General features: G+C 39.3%; 2 protein-coding genes across 2 annotated transcripts in view; one reads left to right on the top strand and one right to left on the bottom strand.

Annotated features, from left to right (window-relative positions):
• Nucleotides 1–20,439, top strand: part of CENPP (centromere protein P) — a 174,040-nt gene that overhangs the window by 17,306 nt on the left and 136,295 nt on the right. The window lies entirely within an intron of this gene.
• Nucleotides 635–15,128, bottom strand: OGN (osteoglycin). Its single transcript, XM_083353887.1, has 7 exons — nucleotides 14,920–15,128; nucleotides 14,141–14,371; nucleotides 7,786–7,876; nucleotides 5,461–5,619; nucleotides 3,517–3,719; nucleotides 1,579–1,674; nucleotides 635–1,040 (listed from the first exon to the last, which is right to left on the bottom strand). The coding sequence occupies exons 2-7, from the start codon at nucleotides 14,312–14,314 to the stop codon at nucleotides 867–869; spliced, it is 897 nt and encodes a 298-aa protein (XP_083210013.1). The 5' UTR covers nucleotides 14,315–14,371; nucleotides 14,920–15,128; the 3' UTR covers nucleotides 635–866.

Below are 20,439 nucleotides of genomic sequence, written 5' to 3' on the forward strand. Positions count from 1 at the left end.
GCCCATAGCCCATAGCCTTGTCTGACCTTTTAGCAATCTCAGCTGTGTCACACTCTAGCACTTGGACAGTTGCCTAAGAACCGCTTGCAAAGCATTATAAGTTTACTTTATCTGTTACCCCATATTCACTATATTTTTCATTAAGTGCAGCCCTTGCCTTTCAAGGGGAAAGGATAGTTTGGACTGTGCAGGATGCTTATGTACCACCTACCAGCAACTTATTAAATGAGCTAAGTCTTTTCCCAGGAACACATGGGTGCCCTCCAGAGGTACAGCATGGTCCTGAGAAAAACGGATTTAAGGCATTGCAAGAGCTCCTATATGTGTTCTGAAGGATTTTTTTTCCTCTTTAAGTCCAAAGTATTGTACAGCCTGTTTACAATACTTCCTTCATTAAATCAAATTATGTTTTCCCCTAAAAGAATGCATTCCTTCAAGTTTATTATGCATTCATAGCTTCATAACGGTAATGTTTTAAAATCAATTTTAATTCATTTTATTTATTTATTTATTTATTTATTTATTTGTTTGTTTGTTTGTTTTTATAAACCGCCCTTCTCCCCAGGGACTCGGGGTGGTGTACAGAATAAGGTAGGCATACAGAATGAACAATAGTGAAAACAAACAAATTTTGTAATTTGATTACTCAAAAGGAGTCAGTGCCTTTTCCTGGTTTTATACTTGAGTCTATTATCTAAAAGTAGAAAAACTCTCAAACGTTTTAAATCAGAAGGTGCAATACCACCACATTAGGGAAGATCTAAATACATCGTTACCACTAACAGTTCTGAATATATGTGAGAGGCTATAACAGTGATATAACAGTAATTTAATCTAATTTTTACGTGTTTCAGTTTAGTTAGCAACTAAAAATATTGGCCTACAGGCAAAGTCTTCAAGCAAATAAAAGCATTGGGGTACTTCCCCAAGATGACTGGATTGCCTTCCATTCTGATCTGATCCATGCGCTGACGAACATAACGGGTCTGATTGTTTCCTTTGCAGAAAGTTTCATCTGTGATGCTGGTAATGTTGTTGAACTGTAAATCAAAGCAATGAGTTTGAAAAGTCCAAGCATCCCCTTTGAAATTTCATTTTTTTTCTTTTGTTCAGTTACTATTAATATTTCTCTAATATTACAGAACATGTACATTTGCTCCAAGAAGATTCAGTAACCAAATCAGCACTGTACTTAACATGGGCACGGGAATATTCTTCCTCAGTTAAACAGTAAATAAGTTTTTTTAAAAAAATAATTCTAAGTATATCTTTTTAGGGCATTTCAGTTATTTGAAATGAAGTTTGTGTATCTTTCTCCAGCATTCTTCATCCACACACTGTAATTACTACAGTAGTGTGCAACAATGTGCTCATATTAACATCAGTTAGGTTTAATCAGTATAATAATTTTCTAAGTGCTGTCATATGCATACTTGACATTTTTTAATTATAGCACATTGCAAATCTACATTAATGAGTGATTTTATGCACACTTTTCTCAGACACTGGGAATGTACTCTGAAGCATTAAGTTTGTAGTAATGTTTGAGCAACAGTAAAAAAAAAAGGTTTGAGAAACCTGAAGATGCAGAATACGTAGACTTTCTGGCAAATTAGGAGGAACAGACTCCAGTGAGTTGTGCGCTAAGTAGAGATAGGACAATTTTGTCAGCTTCTGTGAAAAGAAGAGAAAGATAATTTTTTTAACTAAATAGTACTATGTTATTTAATAGTTAAATTGGGTAAACAGTAATCTGCTTGATCCTATATAAATATGGAAGTGACACGTAGCCAGTGCCTAAAGGTTGTATAGTACATCTGCATTCTTATTTGCTTTACTTATTTGTTTTACCAGGTTATTTGCTACACAATCCAAAAAAGCTCTGGAATATTTACAAAAATATATTAAGATACTATAGAGCCAGATTAAAGGCCCAGAGTTAACAATAATAAATCCTGGCCTTATCCCAGCATGACCACATGACTGTGTTCATGCAATGGCATTGGGTATCAGTTTCCTCCTTATTTTATTTTGCTTTTTAAGAAAGACAGGAACATTGCTATTTTGTAAAAAAAAATTCTGGACTATATTGTGTATTTAGGATAAATACATTTGGGTAGTATAGTTCTATGTGTGCACTGAAAATTAATCTGCAATGTAGAATAAAGTATCTGGGATTAATTTTAACTGACAAAAAGACTCAGTCCAGATGTAATTCTGTCTAGTGCAAGTGAAGATGCTGTATTTAGATTGCTGTTTAGAATACAAACAATTTGAATTCAGTCAGAATGAAATATATAACGACTTTAAACAAGTTTTGTAAAATATTTGTTCGGTTGTCATTGGCAGATGCACATAATTTCAGGGGTGGAAAACTTTACAAATGTAATAGGTTTTCCATTAAAATATGGATCTGCAGCAAAGGACAGGCAAAATCCTTATATGTATACACAAAACCTCAAAATTAGTTTAAAAGAATGTTAAAATGAAAAAATAACTTGAAATTTCACAAAAACACTAGTTTCTCAAGAGATGTGGAATCTTGAGATATGATCATCTCATCAGAACTTCAGGAATAAAAAAACCCTAACTTTTTTGTTCCTTTGCTCATATAAGATGATGGAAGGTACTCAGCATCTAAACTGTTTAGTCATATCCCATGACCTAGGCACTATAATCAGTACCTGAAATAAAAAAAAATATGCAAGAATGCTAATAATATTTTGGGATTTATTACAAACCTACTTCATGTCTATGCAACATTTCCATCTGTAATACATTTTGCACTAGTGTTTGAAGGCTTAAAGTAAAGTTAAAATATTGTATACCAGTACATTATCTTACTGAAAAGTAATGTCTATTGAACTCAGTGGGATTTACTTCCATAAAAGCAGGTAGAGGATGGTGCTTTTGTTCTTACAAATGTTTTCTCTAGCTATCTAGTCACGGGATGGACACTGCTATAAGATAAAAGGTAAAGGTTCCCCCGCACATGCGTGCTAGTCGTTTCCGACTCTAGGGGCCGGTGCTCATCTCCTTTTCAAAGCCGAATAGCCAGCGCTTGTCCGAGGACGTCTCCGTGGTCATGTGGCCGGCATGACTAGACGCCAAAGGCGCACGGAACGCTGTTACCTTCCCACCGTAGTGGTCCCTATTTTTCTACTTGCATTTTTACGTGCTTTCGAACTGCTAGGTTGGCAGAAGCTGGGACGAGTAACAGGCGCTCACTCTGTTACGTGGCACTCGGGATTCGACCCGCCAAACTGCCGACCTTCTGATCGACAAGCTCAGCGTCCTAACCCACTGAGTAGTGATCCATAAAGAGACTTTCTTCATCACAAGTCAATTAAATTAAGCAAGCTTGAAATTTAAATCTTAGAATGGTAATTATGATAACATAGTAGTCCAATATATTTCTTATATAATAGTTATTTTATAAGTACAATAGCTCTTTTTGAAATTATTCAAACTGGTAGTGCTTAGTAGTGCTTATACTATACTTAACAATTATTTTACCTTGAACGCATTTGCTTTAATTCCTCTGTTTTTAATTCTGTTGTTATCTACATTTAGTGAAATTAGTTTGGGAGGCAAAACTGGTAGTTTGGCTATCCGATTATCAGCTAATGAAAGTTCTTCTAGTAGTATTAGCTTTGCAAAGGCTCCATCTTCAATCTCTTGAATTGCATTTCCAGTCAAATCAATTCTTCTTAGGGTGGCTTAAAAGTAAACAACATTACAATTATAATATCTTTTCTACAGGTGTTAACTGCTTAAAGGCATGCTCTACAATGTCCTGAACTGACTAAATAAAGAACCAGTTCTACACATGTCGTTAAGATAATTCTCTGGATTCTACCTGAGAGATAGATGCCTTTTCCAACACAGGCACTGAAAATTTGCCAAAACACCACGACTCTTTGTAAATAATTCATTCTCTAGAAAAGTAGTAATATTTTTTAAACAAAATTATAGAACAATTGAGAGCTGAAATAATATTGTATCCTTCCCCTCAATTTGATATAAGCCTATTGGCCAGGTCCTCTTCCAGGATGCAAACAGTAAGACTTGGATAAATTTACTGACACTTTCTTTGCATTCCTAGATTGTCATTTTTATTTTCCACTTCTGTGGCTCTTGGTGGTCATTCTTGATGACTGGAAGGAGAGGGTATTTCCAACTTTTTTTTTCAATTGGGGAAATACGGAATTAATACTTTTGACTTGTTTTCTGTAATTTTCCTTTGTCTCTTAATTCTATCAGCAGTTAACCACCAAATTTAGAAACACAGGGAGCACAGAGGTGAAAAGCATTGATTCTGCCTCTTAAAGGTACCTATATTGATGGTGCTAGTTCACATGAAATAGAAATCTTACAAGACTGTTCAAGCTTTGGGCTATGAATTTCACTAGTGAATTTTTTTAAAAAAATCCTTTGAATCATAGAGAAGGGACAGCAAGTTATTCCAGCTGTCAGTAACTGAACAGTGCTGATTTACATAGGAAATATGGTCTGCTTAACTTGTGTTTCTTTTAAATCAGAAGTGGCAATGGCCACATACAATCTTCAACCTAACTTCAATCTTTTGCCTAAATTCTAAAGGCATATGCAGTTAGTCTTCAACTTACATTTATTTATTCAGCAACTATTCGAAGTTGCAAAGTGGTACCCAAAAATTTACATATGAGCTGTCTTCAAAGTTCTCGCCCTTGCAGCACATCTACAGGCATGTGATTGTGATCAGGGCATTTGGATAACCAGCTTGCAATTATGATACTGCAAGGAATGCAGTACCACCACTTGCAACCTTCCCTGCCGTCTTCTCACAAGCAAAGGCAATGAGGAAGCCAGCAGGGAAAGTTGCAAGTCACTTGAGTAAGTCACTCCCTACTTTTCATCCTGGGCCTTCCCTGATTTGTATGCAGCCTATATTGCACTAACCAGCCCCCTCTGCCTCTCCCAGCTTGCGAATGGGCTGTGCTGGCCCTCCCACACATGGCCTGCGCTGAGCTCTCTTCCCCACCAACACAGCACCCCTTACCTTACTTCTTTCTCCTTAATGACCAAGGGTCATTTAGAAAATATATTTCTAAAATGAAATAGTGTCATTTTAGAAATCATGGACATATTTGATCCTGGATGCTATTCCCTGAGCTCCCATTGACCTCTTACCCCCTCCCCCTGGCACCATCCCTCCACCAATCACCTCCAAAGGAATGTAATCAGAAGAAGATTGGAGTGTTTTGAAGTATAATATTCAGAAGCCATCATATAAAACAAACTTTAATTTGATTTGTGAATTAATTTGACCACTAAAATTTATTTTCTCTGAAAAAAATGTTATTGCTTTCTGTAATAGCTAGTGGCTCAAAAATACAGATAACTAAATGCTAACCAAAGTGTGTTTCCAATGATTGATTATAGTAGTTCCAAGAAAATTTATTTTTACAGCTTACTTACGAATTTCAGCAAAATCAGATACTTTCACCTTCTTGATTTTGTTGAATCGTGCATAAAGGTAACCTGTTTCCTTTGGCAGAACAGGGATACTTTCAATATCCATTTCTTCACAATAAATTGAACGAATTAAACAAACGCATAGTAGACAAGTAGCCAATTCTGCAAGTAGAATTTTGTGTCAGTTTAAGTAGAAGCCTGATAAAAGTTTCAACAGTTTATAATAAAATTATCTTCCACACTTTTCTGCATAATCTATGTTATTCAAACATCCTTCGGAAGGGTTGGTTACATATGGCTACTGATAGTTCTATCTTTTGTGGGGGGGGGGAGTCTGTACGGAGGAAATATAGAAATTGCTTGGAATAAAAGGTAAACATTCCCTCTAGGTAAGTTCAATTCCTCATCATTTTATGATAGATCCAGTCCATGTAGTTTTCTTGGCAATCACGTAGTTCCTATTGCTTTCTTCTAGGATTCTTTAGAAATGTTCAATCTAAGATAGACAAATAATTGTTCCTAGTGGTCTCTCTGCTTAACTTTGCAAATTAGCCAAGTTGGGCTTATGGTGAGCAATAGACATAAAGAAATCAGCCAAGTTTATTTATTTACTTATTATTTATTTATTATTGGGACTTATATGCCGCCCTATCTCCTGAAGGACTCAGGGCGGCTAACAACAATAACATATAATAAGTACAGAAGTTAAGATAAAATTAAAATTAAAGGCCTCTGTACAATAAATTAAAATTAAAAAAAATTAAAAATTAGAGTTAAAAATTAAAAACATAATTAAAATCCCTGTCAGTCCAGGTCAGCCAGGTGGAAAAGGAGTGTTTTGAGGCCACGGCGAAAGGACTGGAGATCTTGGGCCATCCGAAGCTCATGGGGGAGCTGGTTCCACAGGGCTGGCGCTCCCACAGAGAAGGCTCTCCCCCTGGGGGTCGCCAGCCGACATTGTCTAGCCGACGGTACCCTGAGGAGGCCTTCTCTGTGTGAGCGTACTGGGCGATGGGAATTCGTTCCTGGTAGCAGATGATCCTGCAAGTATCCCGGTCCTAAGCCATGTAGGGCTTTAAAGGTAAGTACCAGCACCTTAAATCTCACCCGGAGGGCAACCGGTAACCAATGCAGCTCACGCAGGAGGGGTGTAATATGGGAGTATCGGGGTGCCCCCATCACTACCCGTGCAGCCGCATTCTGCAACAGCTGAAGCCTCCGGGTGGTCTTTAAGGGCAGCCCCATGTAGAGACCATTGCAGTAATCTATACGGGAGGTAATGAGTGCGTGGGTGACTGTGTGTAGGGCATCTCGGTCCAGAAAGGGGCGTAACTGGCATACCAGGCGAATCTGGGCAAATGCCCCCCTAGCCACGACTCCAATATGATCTTCAAAACTGAGTCGTGAATCCAGGAGGACGCCTAGATTGCGTGCTCTATCAACGGGAGGTAACATCTCTCCTCCTATAACCAAAGATGGAACCTCTTGGACTAAGTTGGGCTGTTGGACATTCTAGAGCAGGCATGTCAAACTCGTGACATCGCACAACGTATCGCGACTTTTCCCCCATTGTCGGCAATGGAGTGCGCGCGGTTTCATCATGACGCATCCGGCCCATGGGCCAGCAGTTTGACATGCCTGTTCTAGAGCAATTTTACATAGTGAATTTCCATACATGTGCAAATTGCAAGACAGTGAAAAAATGAAAATTCATTTTGTGCTACTGGAAACATCATTCACTGTCTTTAGATGTAATCCTATTATACTGTAATGACAAATTTGTTACTCTCCTAGCCTGGGAAAGTGACAGGTGATGTGATAGATGAGATATCTTTGTTTACCAAACCAGACTGGATTAGTATGGTAGATTATGGCCCATAACATTTATGGAACAATTTATTTTGGTTGCATTCTGACCAGTAATCTTCCTCCTTTATCCGTAAATCAGCGGCTGAAGTTTTCTATGATTTGCTTTTTATCTGACATTGAAATTCCTTAGTCATTGAAGTGCAGCAACATACAGATTGCATATGTCACAAATGTTGCTTCGTGAACTCAACGTCTTGACTGTCAAAAGGAAAGAGGATGTCTACTTGAGCTTGTGTTAGGAAGTCCTATTATATAGTTCTGTGGCACCTGTAACCATGTTATTGCACTAAATCTGAAAATCCTATATAGAATTTCTATAATATCCATTAATTGCTGCCTATTGCTTAACCCAAAAGTTGTTACTTGTTTAATACAATAGACATATTTAATAATGTTGCTAACCCTAATACTGTCAGGCTTTGGAAACTATTCTTTTTATTATAAACTTGAAAAACTTACTTGTATAATTTGTTGTTCCGTCTGCAATTTTTTCATCATCTCTTTGCAGCTGTACTTCATTTTCATTGAAAACGATGAAAGGGTTGTCTTCCTTTTAAATATATAAAATATAATATATAACATGATATACAATATATAGCATATATTATCAGAGCTGATAATATAATATCAACTATAATAGTAATGACCTTTTTACATGTTAGTAAAAACATACTTGTCTTAAATTTTTGCTGAAAGGTCAAAAACAATGCAGAAAATTGTATTGCAAACTTAACTCTTTTAATGGTTTATTTATTTATTACAGTTCCACCAAACAATCAAAATAAAAATAAAGTAAAATAAGAGGAAAAAATGCAATAAAACCAGAACAGTACAGCATTCTTATGTTCTAACACAATATTCTAGTCTACCCAATATAACCAGTAATCAGTCCAAAGTTATTTATCATTAGTGAAGCACAGGTTCTACAAATTGCAAATGTAAATTTAGCAATGGCTTTTGTTTTTTAAGGGTCCTTATGTGCCAAAGAGTTTCCCATACAATTCACCTAGATATCTGTGGAGTGGCCTAATTGGGCATTAAGAGCTGATGTCTCTCTATAGAAGTTCCATTTGAGTAATGCGTGATTCATTGTTCCTAACTAACCAGAGGAAGTCTTTTCTGCTCAGAGGTTTTTCTGAAATTTGTCTTCCTGATGGTAGGGTATCAAAGCACAGCAGTGTGAAGGCCCTGAGAAACCAGTTAACTGTGAATTTGTTAAGATACCAGACTAGCTGGAAACAGCTGGCATTGTGCTGTGCTCAGCTTGCAATTCTAATAATAATAATAAGTTGGAAGGGACCTTGGAGGTCATCTAGTCCAACCCCCTGCTCAGGCAGGAAACCCTATACCATTTCAGGCAAAAGGCTGTCCAGTCTCTTCTTAAAAACTTCCAGTGTTGGAGCATTCACCACTTCTGGAGGCAGGTTGTTCCACTGGTTAATTGTTCTAACTGTCTGGAAGTTTCTCCTTAGTTCTAGGTTGCTTCTCTCCTTGACCAGTTTCCATCCGTTGCTTCTTGTCCTGCCTTCAGGTGCTTTGGAGAATAGCTTGACTCCCTCTTCTTTGTGGTAGCCCCTGAGATATTGGAACACTGCTATCATGTCACCCCTCACCCTTCTCTTCGTTAAACTACACATACCCAATTCCAGCAACCGTTCCCTATATGTTTTAGCCTCCAGTCCCCCAATCATCTTTGTTGCTCTTCTCTGTACCCTTTCTAGAGTCTCGACATCTTTTTTACATCGTGGTGACCAAAACTGGATGCAGTATTCCAGGTGTGGCCTTACCAAAGCATTGTAAAGTGGCATTAGTACTTCACTTGATCTTGATTCTATCCCTCTGTTAATGCAGCCTAGTACTGTATTGGCTTTTTTGGCAGCTGCAGCACACTGCTGGCTCATATTGAAGTGATTGTCTACTAGGACTCTGAGATCCCTCTCACAGTTACTACTATTGAGCAAGGTACCACCCATACTATACCTGTGCATTTGATTTTTCCTGCCTAAATGTAGAACCTTACTTTTTCACCATTGAATTTCATTTTGTTAGATAGCGCCCTGTGTTCGAGTCTGTCCAGATCCTCCTGTATCAAGAATCTTTTGCTTAAGGTCTGCCATAGCCTGCTGTTGGGCCAGTATCAAACGTGCTTCTAGCGCAAAATATAATTTCTAAACTTTATCTCTAATTTTCTGTTTCCAAGTAGATTGGAGTCTGTTTTGCAAGATAAAAGATGTCAACCATGGAGTTGAGAGTTAATCTATAGCAATTATTTAAAAATACTTAGTAGGATCATACCATAATATGCTATGATGGTTTAAAGAGCATTTATCTGAATTATGTATGTTTATGTAATATAAAGGATGGAGCAATCCTTAGTTACCAAAATAATTTTTCATTTGTATACTGCTATATATTGTGTATTATAATATTATATCATTAGTATTATAGAAAAACTATTGGAAATTCAAAATTTGTTGGGTTATTGATTTTAATCAAGAAGTCTTTTAATTTTATAATTGAAAAAGTAATTTTAGATTTTTAATTTATACTACCATTAAAGAAAGCAAGATTCTCACAGAGTCTGAGAGTGAGGTTTATTGCAAAGAAAAAAGGATTAGAATCTTGAAAATTGGACATGTCTACTTTATCTCTCATTTTTCAGTGAGCACATTAAGGCAGGGCTTCTTTGAAATTTCTAATCTTTTGGCCCTTTCACTCAAAGGGAGGGTTGCTGTTTACAAAATGCAGAAAAAGGAATGTCCATCTGATCTTTTTCCACAATATTGTGGTAATATTCACATTACAAGACTCAGATAATCTCATTATACTTGCTAGTTTAAATAGGTCAAATAGTTGGGAGTAGTATTATTAGATGATTCTCAGTTCATTGGTCAACAACAACAGATATATTCTTTTTTTCAAATACACAGTTGCCTAATAGTCTGGAATGCATTTAAAACATATGTGTAAGACAATAGCACTTGGAAGAAAAAATGAGAATTACACTCTAGAAAGTTAGAAAAAGAAGTATCTTTTAAAGAATGCTAGGAGCTGTATGTATATCAATTAAATTGGAGCTTTAAAAATTAAATAGGAGTTACAGTATGCAGTGGAGTATCTCAGGATTCTGTCCTGGGTCCAGCGCTCATCAGCATTTTCATAAATGACTTAGATAGGGTTGCTCCTCAGATATGCAAATGAAACCACCTCCATCCCAGTAGTTATGCACAAACACAATCAATGCTATTTCTGTACTATTTGCTTGTTTATTAAATTTATATCCTATCCATCTCAGTGTCAAGTTGCTCATCTCATTTCACACCAACTTTGAACAGCTTCTACCATACACCATTAAAAGCAACAGAGATAAAATGAAACTACAGTCAAAGTAAAATTATAGTTACAAGAGAGGGAAGAGAAGAGCTGGATGAGCTGGGAGGTGGGATTGGCTTTGAATTGATCAACCACCTCCAGTGTGATATTCCCCCACTGGGGCCCTAAGCCATCTGGCTCTTGCAGGAGGTCAGAAGGATGGGAGCCAATTCCAAAGGGTGGGAGACACAACACAGAAGGCTTTTCTGACCCACCTAACCAGCCAAAGTTCTTTGACAGACTGTAAACTAAATGAAAAGAATCCAAATAATCTGTTTCCTTGAGAACCTTCTGAGTCTCAACCCAACCGCTAAAAAGGAAAGGCAGGAGTCTAGACAAAAGTTTGTCCAGAACTGTTGGATCCATTTATGATTTCTTAAGTATGGATTGCATATGGTTACCAGTTGTCTTCCGGGTGAGATTCAAGGTACTAGTAATGGTGTTCAAAGCCCTACATGGCAGGGGTCCGGAGTACCTTAGGGTACACCTGCTGCCGGCATCAACTTCCCTCCGCCCTCTGCGTTCCCACAGAGAGGGCCTCCTCAGGGTGCCACCGGTCAGAGAATGTCGACTGGTGGACCCCAGGGGGAGATCTTTCTCTGTGGGCGCCCCGGTACTATGGAATCAGTTACCGGTTGAGCTCCGGATGGCGCCTGATCTTCACTCCTTTCGCCGCGATCTAAAAACATATTTGTTCGAACAAGCCGGCCTGGCCTGATGGGGGATTGGTGGGTTTTTTATTGTATTTTATTGGGGTTTTTACTATGTATTAATTGTTTTTAGTGGGCATGTATTTAATTATTTTTTAACTTTTGTAATTCTGTCTTTTATTCTTGCCCTGTTCACCGCCCTGAGTCCTTCGGGAGAAGGGCAGTATAGAAATATTAATAAATTAAATTAAATTAAATATGGCCTATTCAAGTCTGGCAGGAAAATCTCTTCCTCAAGGAGGATTGCGTCATCACATTGAACCATCACAAGTCACCTCCCAAGCACTTTCACATGCCAGGAGGGATAAATGATTGGGTTCACCATACTCAACAACTTATGGGCTCAAAGCCATCCCATCTAACTCCACCAGACTGCCAAATGCATTTTAACAGGTCTTATCCAGTTGGAATCCAATTCTGAATGAATCCAAGTGTTTTTATCCCTTAGGTAGCTAGAGTATTCCACATTGCAGCCCTGCAGTCAGTCCTGAAGCTCATTCCTTCCCAATACTGAATGAATCACCTTAAACAGGGTTGCCAGATGGTTATCTGCAGACATGACAGAAAGGGAAAAATAAGTATCTTTTGCTGCCTTTATCACCATTACATAATACTTAATAGGGGCTTTTACTTGCATTTGAGGAAAGTCTTATGATATTTCATAGCTCAGATCTCCTTGGAAAACCAAAGTTCTCTATAAAATTGACACATAATGAGAGGCCACAAATGAACGATCCAATCCAAGACGCTTGTGACTTGCCTATCCCAGATACAGCTAAAGCTTTGGTCAAACTGCCCATCAGTTCATTGGCCTAAGTGAGACATAAAGCTAGTCAGCATGATTGTGCTTAAACACATACTGTATTCAAGTTTGTTCAATATCTTTTCCTATTGCTTATCAAAGGGGGATGCAATTATAATGCCTAAGTTATTTTCCAGGCATGGAAAATAAATGCTTTGCTTTATATTATTAAGGAAAAAAATCAGGAAAAAAATGAATATTGTGCTGTAGGTTCTCAAGTCCTATGCCCTTTTCAACAGTGAATTTCTCTTGTGAGGAAACTATAGTGTGTACTGATACACTAATTAGATATTGTCTATTGTCTGAAGTACAGTCTATCATTGTCTGAATTTGGTCAAAACTTTTGTCCATTAAATTCAAAGTCCACTAAACCTTTACTGTGTCCCAGTTTTGTTCAAGGGTTTCTCGGGAGCATTCTGATTTTAAAAAATGGTGAATTCAGAAAGTTCAGATAGTTATTTTTGTTCATTAAATATAAAAGCTATTTTGCTTATTAGTCATTAGCTTCATTTTTATGTTTGGTCTCGCCTATGGACTTCCTGAACATCCTTAGAAAATAAAAAGGGTGGGTGACCTCAATGTAGTGCTTGGTTTGAAAATGTGGCCCTGTTTCACAAAAGAACTAAAGATAAGCTGGGAATGGCAAGAAACAACCTCATAGGTTTTCCAAAATGGATTTTGGTTGTTGGGATGTTTATCATGGCAGGCATTGTGTGAAAGCACAAGATACATGTTCTTATAGTTGAGAGTAAGTATAGTTGTAACAGAGCCAGTTTGGTGTAGTGTTTAAGGTACCAGTCTAGAAATAAAGAGACTGTGTGCTTTAGACATAAAGTCAGCTGGGTTACCTTAGGCCAGGCACACATTCTCAGCCCTAGAAAGGAGGCAATGGCAAACCACTTCTGAAAATCTTACCTGTAGAGAGTAATTCAGGTACTCACCAGGAGTCAATACTGATTTGCAGGCAATCCCTCAAATCAGGGGTTGCTAGGTCAATGATTTATTAGAGTTTTTACTTTTTTTAGATGATAGCAAATATTTATTCTGAAGGTATTCTCAAGGAATGAAAAGCAATTTGGATATATTAATCATTAAATTGCTTTCCCTTGAAAGAATATATGTTTTAAATTTTTAAGTGTTTCCGTTGAACATATTCTCTCAACACATTATAAATTCTAAGTCTATTCTTGGTATTGACTAAACATCAATATTGGCTCAATAAACTCAAAATTTCTACCTACATATACTGTGAATGGGTAGATAACATAATTCTTTTGATTAAGATTAGACTATTGTGTGGTTAGTTCAGTGTTAATTATTCTATTCATTCTTACTCAAAGGCAACTGAGTTAATGCAGCTTGCATTATATTCTCTCAGTCTCAATAAATAAAGATCACATTGCAACAGGGTGTTATTTATATAATACACCTAATATGCATTTATTTTAATTTGCCTCACATGAAGTACTTCATTATTAAATATATTTCCTATATGCGGTTGGGGAATTAGTTCATGACTTTCTCAGGCCAAAAAGTTAATTAATAGCAGCAGGTCCCCTCAATTATGACTCTCAGGAGAATAATCTGAATGCTTGGTGTATAAGAGAACCCTGAGAATTCCTTGCAGTGATACATAACATTATTGTGTATATTAGGAACAAAGCAATAATTATAGTTTGAGGCAAATTTAAGCTGAGTTCATGGCCATGTTATATATTTCTATAAGCACAGATATTTGGATTAGGTAAGGATAAAGGAATAAAGCATACAAAATAAAACAATAATATATAGGTATTATGTTATTATTATTTGTATCTCCTTGCTTCCCCCCCCCCTTTATTGGCTGCTATATTTACCCATGAAACATGCATGCAAGACTAACTTCTACACAGGCAGAGTGGAAAAAAGGAATACAGAACTTGTAAACTACCTTATTTTTTACCCCGTCCTGTGGATAGTCTTCATAATTTTCCTGAAATAATGCATCTTCATGACCTTGCTGTAATGTTTCATGAAATACGGTTGAGTATTGTTGATTAGGTGGTGCTAACTTCACCAAGGGCATAAAAAAACAGAAGAGATAAAATTTCTGTGAAGTCTTCATTTCAGGAGCTCAGACTTGAGTTTTGCTGAAAGAACCAAGGAGAAGGGATTCTTGTAACTGGAAACAAGGAAAGCAATCTGTCAGAACAATATTTAAAGCCCTAGAAGAGTAGCTGGCAGCAATTTTCTAATGCTCAGGGAACAGGGAAAGATGACTTAACTCTTAGTATTCTTTATTTAAATCCTTCTATGATTTAAATGTTGGTGCTATACAGCATAACAACATACACACACTTGATATTATTTCCGATTCTTATAACTTCTGATTTTGCATGCTAAGTAGAAGTAATTGAAACCCCATATTTTGAGTTCTGATACACAGAGTGAAGAAATGGTTAAAAAGTGGAGCCAAGCTAAGCCCATCCCTGGAGTGAAAGCAATAGTTTGTATTGTCTTAAGGATCTATGCTTTTCAGAAAAATAGGAATTGAAATGGGCATAAGATGAATAAAAGCATATTTTAAACATAAAGCACACATGCATACAATTCAAGAAAGCCATACTGATTATAGTTTCTAGATAATGTATTATATAGTCAAAATATTTTTACAGTAACTTGTAACCATGTGGTGTACATTAAGATGATTTATTGGAAAGCAACACCTACCGTTTTGCTGAATAAGTCCTCTTGTGTGTCTGTTTTCAATACAGTTTTCTGTGCATTAATTCCAAATGGCCAGAGAAAAGTTATGGTTTATTTTCAAGAAACTGAAATCATGCACTTTCAAAGATGGATAGACTTTAGATGTACTGCCTGTAGGGTAAAAAGAGTTGTATTAGCATGCAGACTTATGTGCAAAATGTGACATGATGAATCAGTTTTGCTCTGCTACAAAATGGAATGAGTCCAGTTTAAAATATGTTAATCTAGTTGCTCATAGTTGAAAGCATTTCCTAGATCGGCTGCAGCTTCATGCAATAAAGACTCCAGCAAGGTCATATGCTTTTCATTTAGTCTAGCATTTAATGAAAAACAAAGAAAGTGACTTCCCTTTCAGATAAAGCCTAAGTATTCAATTTTTTGTGTGTGTAGGGAAAATGTTGCAAAACTTTTAAGTTTGCAGCATAAGCTTTAAAATGTGAGTTGGTGGACACTGTTTTCCATTCACCTTCTTGAGGTCTTTCTTCAGCAGTGTTAGAGTTAATTACTTTTATTTTTGGAAGACTGGCCAGCATTCCAATCTTAATAGATCATTACAGAAAACAGTGAAAAATACAAAAAACAGTGAAAAATACTGAAAAAAATGAAAAATACTCATTGAACATATAATGTTTAGGAGAAGCAGGTTTGCATTATAAAGGATTTCAGTGAAAATCTTTTAAATAAAACATTGTTTCAAGAACATTCACTGTTTTATACATAGGCAGTGAGGATTAATAAGAACTGGATGTGCACAGATTTACTGATTTTTGTTACATTCTTCTTTTTGACAGTTCTGCTAAAAATATCAGCTTAGATTTTTTTATTTCTTAACTTTAGAGAGCTTTTTAAAACAACAGCTATCCTGAAGGCTTTTAGTTATACACAACTTATTGCTGTACAAAAGTCAGAGTTCAGAAACCAGCTGTTTGCTCTGGAACACCATCTCAGTTGGAACTGAATGCTTTGTATAATAGCACATCTGTTGGTTTACAATTTGTGCTCTTTTGTGTTCTCTCCATTCACTGTGCTGACTGAGAGAATGTTGTTAAATGCAAAACTGGAATCAGTTCACATTATGTTTACGCAATCTTTGGGGTCTTTTCCTGGTTTTGAATATTAATGCACATGAAGACTTTGAGTTCTGCCATCTGTGCTGTCTTATAGTTCAGGGGTTATTGAATATAATCTCTATTTTTTATGTTATATTTTCACTCAAATATGAAGTCTGGAAAAATGGAAACAAACATATATTCAAAGCCAGTATTCAGTGAAGGAAAATTCCCACCCTCCATATTGCAAGCTATACTTCCTTTCCTCCTAATATTTTCTTCTCACATTTCGGAGATGTGGAGTCAACAGTACCTAACTGGAAAAAAATCTATTAAAATTGATGCGCTGTTAGGGCCTGTTACTTTGAGAATGTCCACATCTGGCATGTTTTCGAAGGAATGAGTTAATAAGCAACACTTCAGTCAGACTAAGCTTAATTTTACATTTTAGTCACTATTAGTGCATGGATTGAGGCAGTTTATAAGCAGTTTTCTTTATTTGTTTATTTAAAATATGTATTTGGCTGCCTGGGTTGTACACTGCTGCTTTGGGTGACTTACAACAGCCAAGAAAATAAGAGAAAGATTGAATGAAAACTCAGACAACCATGTTCATACCTGCTTTTCGATAGGAACAATTATTCCAGCCCCAGCATCTAAGGAAATATTCAGGTTAGTAAAACCTTTCTGAAGGTCAGCAGGAACATCGGAAGAGAAGTGGGCGGATCATTTCACAGGACATGGAAAAAGCATTGTTTCAGGGAAGGGACCCAAAATGTACCTACCCAAAATATTGAATGGGATTGGGTAATGTCACTGGAAATAACCCAGTCCTGTGCCATGTGGGGCTTAAAGTGATAACAACACCTTAATTGTTGGTTGGAGTAAGAAAAACAATTGCAGTTGCATTCTCACAATGATCTCATTCCATCTTTTGGCTTTGCTTTGTTTATACACTCATTGTTTAAAGGAGATCCCTGAAAAGCTGTGCTGATTCGCAGTGACTAGGCTGTTCATACTATTCCATTATAAAGCACAAAGCTTTCAAATATTTGGGTATTCACTTTTAATTTACCACCAGTTAAAAACCACACATTTCAAAAGATACAGTGAGTGGTGAAAGGGCTTCCACTATTATTAGATTCACTCGATTCATTAGTTACACATTTATAGCCAAGATGCTAAGCAATGTTCCCCGAAAATAAGCCCTAGATTGATTTTTTGGGGTGGGCCTAATATAAGCCTTACCCCCAAAATAAACCCTAGTTTATAAACCCTAAAAATCAAGCTAGGGCAGGGGTGGGGTGGACCTACCCCATGGCCCCTGCACCCTCTTATCATTACAGCCAGGCCTCCCATGCCCTGACACCTGCCTCGCTGGCCCACTTGCCACCACTCACATGCATGTGTCGCCCCCGGCCTCCATTTCATCATCAGGGGCCTTCAGGAAATACCTTTGCAGCTGAGAATGGAGCTCTGGATTGATGAGCGCAGCACCCCGCAGCCTCCAATTCTCCATCAAAGGCCTTCAGGAAAGGCCTCTGTAGCTGAGAACTGAACTCCGGATTGACGTGCAGCACCCTCTGGCAAATTGGAGGCTGGGGGGCACCACTCACATCAATCTGGAGTTCCATTCTCATCTGGAGAGGAATTTCCTGAAGGTCCCTGACAATTAAATGGAGGCTGGGGGCGATACACAAGTCAATCCAGAGCTCAGTTCTTGGCTGCAAAGGCCTTTCTTGAAGACCTCTGACGGTGAATTGGAGGCTGGGAGTGTCACACATGTCAATCTGGAGATCCATTCTCAGCTGCAGAGGCATTTCCTGAAGGCACTGACGGCGAAATGGAGACCGGGGGTGATGCATGTGATTGGTGGCAAGCAGCCGCAGAGGAATTGGGCTGGCTTGGCTGGGCTGTCAGTGCTGCCGCTGCAAGGTGAAACCATGGAAAAGACATCCCCTGAAAATAAGACCTGGTGCCTCTTTTGGAGGTAAAAAAAATAAATAAAATAAGACCAGATCGTATTTTCGGGGAAACACAATAGATAATGGGTTAGATGTAATTCTGCTAAAATGTATGAGAATCATGTTTTAAATTAAGTTTTTAAATCTGTACCAAACATATTTCTTTGACTTATATTGTTTTTGCTTCTGTGGAGACTCACCTGATAATTTGACATTGGATATAGACCAGAGGTGTCCAACCTTGGAAACTTTAAGACTTACCGACTTTAATTCCCAGAATTGCCCCACTGGGACACCCTGATGTAGATGATGAAACAAGCGTTCTACTGTGAATCCCTGATCTAGTTTATTCTCTGAGGTTTCGCCTGTTGCAGCCTCTTAACTCAATCTTTGTTAACCACAGAAAGATCTCTTGGGGGTTATACAAAGTGGTGGAATGATACTGCAATTCCAAAACTTTCAACTGTTGGCTATGAGAATCTCTGCAAATAGATGATTTGATGTTATATTTTTCTAACACAATTTTCACCTCAGGTGGTGGGTGACAATACTGGCAAATTTAATGCCTTATTCTCAAAGATGTTGAAGAGGAGTTTCAACCGATCATCATCTCCTGCGACTGGTCTTCCGTTTTGCCACCCCCCGCCGTGGGTGTTTGGAACCAATTAAATGGTACCGCCCCAGACGCTTAATGGATCCCCAGAGGTTCCAGACAGCTCTGGGGTCCCCACCTGCCTCCCTTGCTCACAGCTCGGCAGATGCCTTAGTGGAAGCCTGGGAAAGGACGGCCACTGAGGCTCTTGATCGAGTTGTACCCCTGCGGCCCCTGACCCGGTGCAGATCCCGTCGAGCTCCATGGTTCTCTGCGGAGCTTCGGGAGATGAAGCGTCGGAGACGGGGCCTAGAGAGCGGTTGGAGGTCCAGCCGATCCGAATCCGACCGATTGCGACTAAGAGCCTACATTAGGTCTTATCTCGCTGCGATAAGGGAGGCGAGGTCTAACCACTTCGCCACCCTTATCGCGTCCGCAGATAATCGCCCGGCCGCCCTGTTTAGGGTGACTCGCTCCCTCCTAAATCAGGAGGTGAGGGAGGATCCCTTGCAGGGCCGTGCCGAGGAGTTTAACCAACATCTGTCGGACAAAATCGCTCAGATTCGGACCGGTCTGGACTCTGACTGGGCAGAGTCTGACGATCAGGACACGGGTGGTCTTGTCGATATCATCTGGGAGGAGTTTGATTCTGTGACTCCGGAGGAAGTGGACAGGATCATGGGGAGGCTGAGCACCACCACATGTTTATTGGACCCGTGCCCTTCCTGGCTGGTTTATGCAGCCCGGGAGAGGACACGCAGCTGGTTCCAGGCAGTTATATCGGCTTCTTTGAGTGAGGGTATCTTCCCCGCCGTCTTGAAGGAGGCGGTGGTGAGGCCTCTCCTCAAGAAGCCTGCCCTGGACCCTGCTGTATTGAATAACTTTCGTCCTGTCTCCAACCTTCGCTTTCTTGCGAAGGTTGTTGAGAGTGTGGTGGCGCATCAGCTCCCTCTGGTCCTGGATGAAGCGGATTATCTAGACCCGTACCAATCGGGTTTCAGGCCCGGGCACAGCACGGAGACGGCATTGGTCGCGCTGGTGAATGATCTCTGGAGGGCTCGGGACAAGGGGCATTCCTCTGTCCTAGTCCTATTAGACCTCTCGGCGGCTTTCGATACCATCGACCATGGTATCTTGCTGCGGCGTCTCAGGGGATTGGGAGTGGGAGGCACAGTTTTACGGTGGTTCTCCTCCTATCTCTTGGGACGTTCGCAGTCGGTGTTGGCAGGGGGGCAGAGGTCGACCGCGAGGTCTCTCATTTGTGGAGTTCCTCAGGGGTCGGTCCTCTCGCCTCTCCTGTTCAACATCTATATGAAGCCGCTGGGTGAGATCATTCGTGGCTTTGGAGTTGGGTATCATCAGTACGCTGATGATACCCAACTTTTCTTTTCGACCCCAAACCACCCCAGTGATGCCCTCGACGTGATGTCCCGTTGCCTGGAGGCGGTTCGGGTCTGGATGGGGAGGAACAGACTCCAGCTCAACCCCGACAAGACTGAGTGGCTTTGCATATCTTCATCCCGGGTTTATTCGGACATTCCACCTCTAACTATGGGGGGTGAATTATTACCCCCCGTAGATAGGGCTCGCAACTTGGGGGTCCTCCTAGATTCACGGCTCACCTTGGAAGATCATATAGGAGCCGTGACTAGGGGGGCCTTTGCACAGGTTCGCCTGGTGCGTCAGTTGCGGCCCTATCTTAGCCGGGATGATCTGTGCACGGTCACTCATGCGCTCGTGTCCTCTCGTCTGGACTACTGCAACGCTCTCTACATGGGGCTGCCCTTGAGGACCACTCGGAAGCTCCAACTGGTACAGAATGCAGCCGCGAGAGTGGTGTTGGGAGTCTCCCGATACTCCCACGTTACACCTCTGCTCC

This window comes from Vipera ursinii (genome assembly GCF_947247035.1).
Source record: "Vipera ursinii genome assembly, chromosome: 2".
Classification (NCBI taxonomy): domain Eukaryota; kingdom Metazoa; phylum Chordata; class Lepidosauria; order Squamata; family Viperidae; genus Vipera; species Vipera ursinii.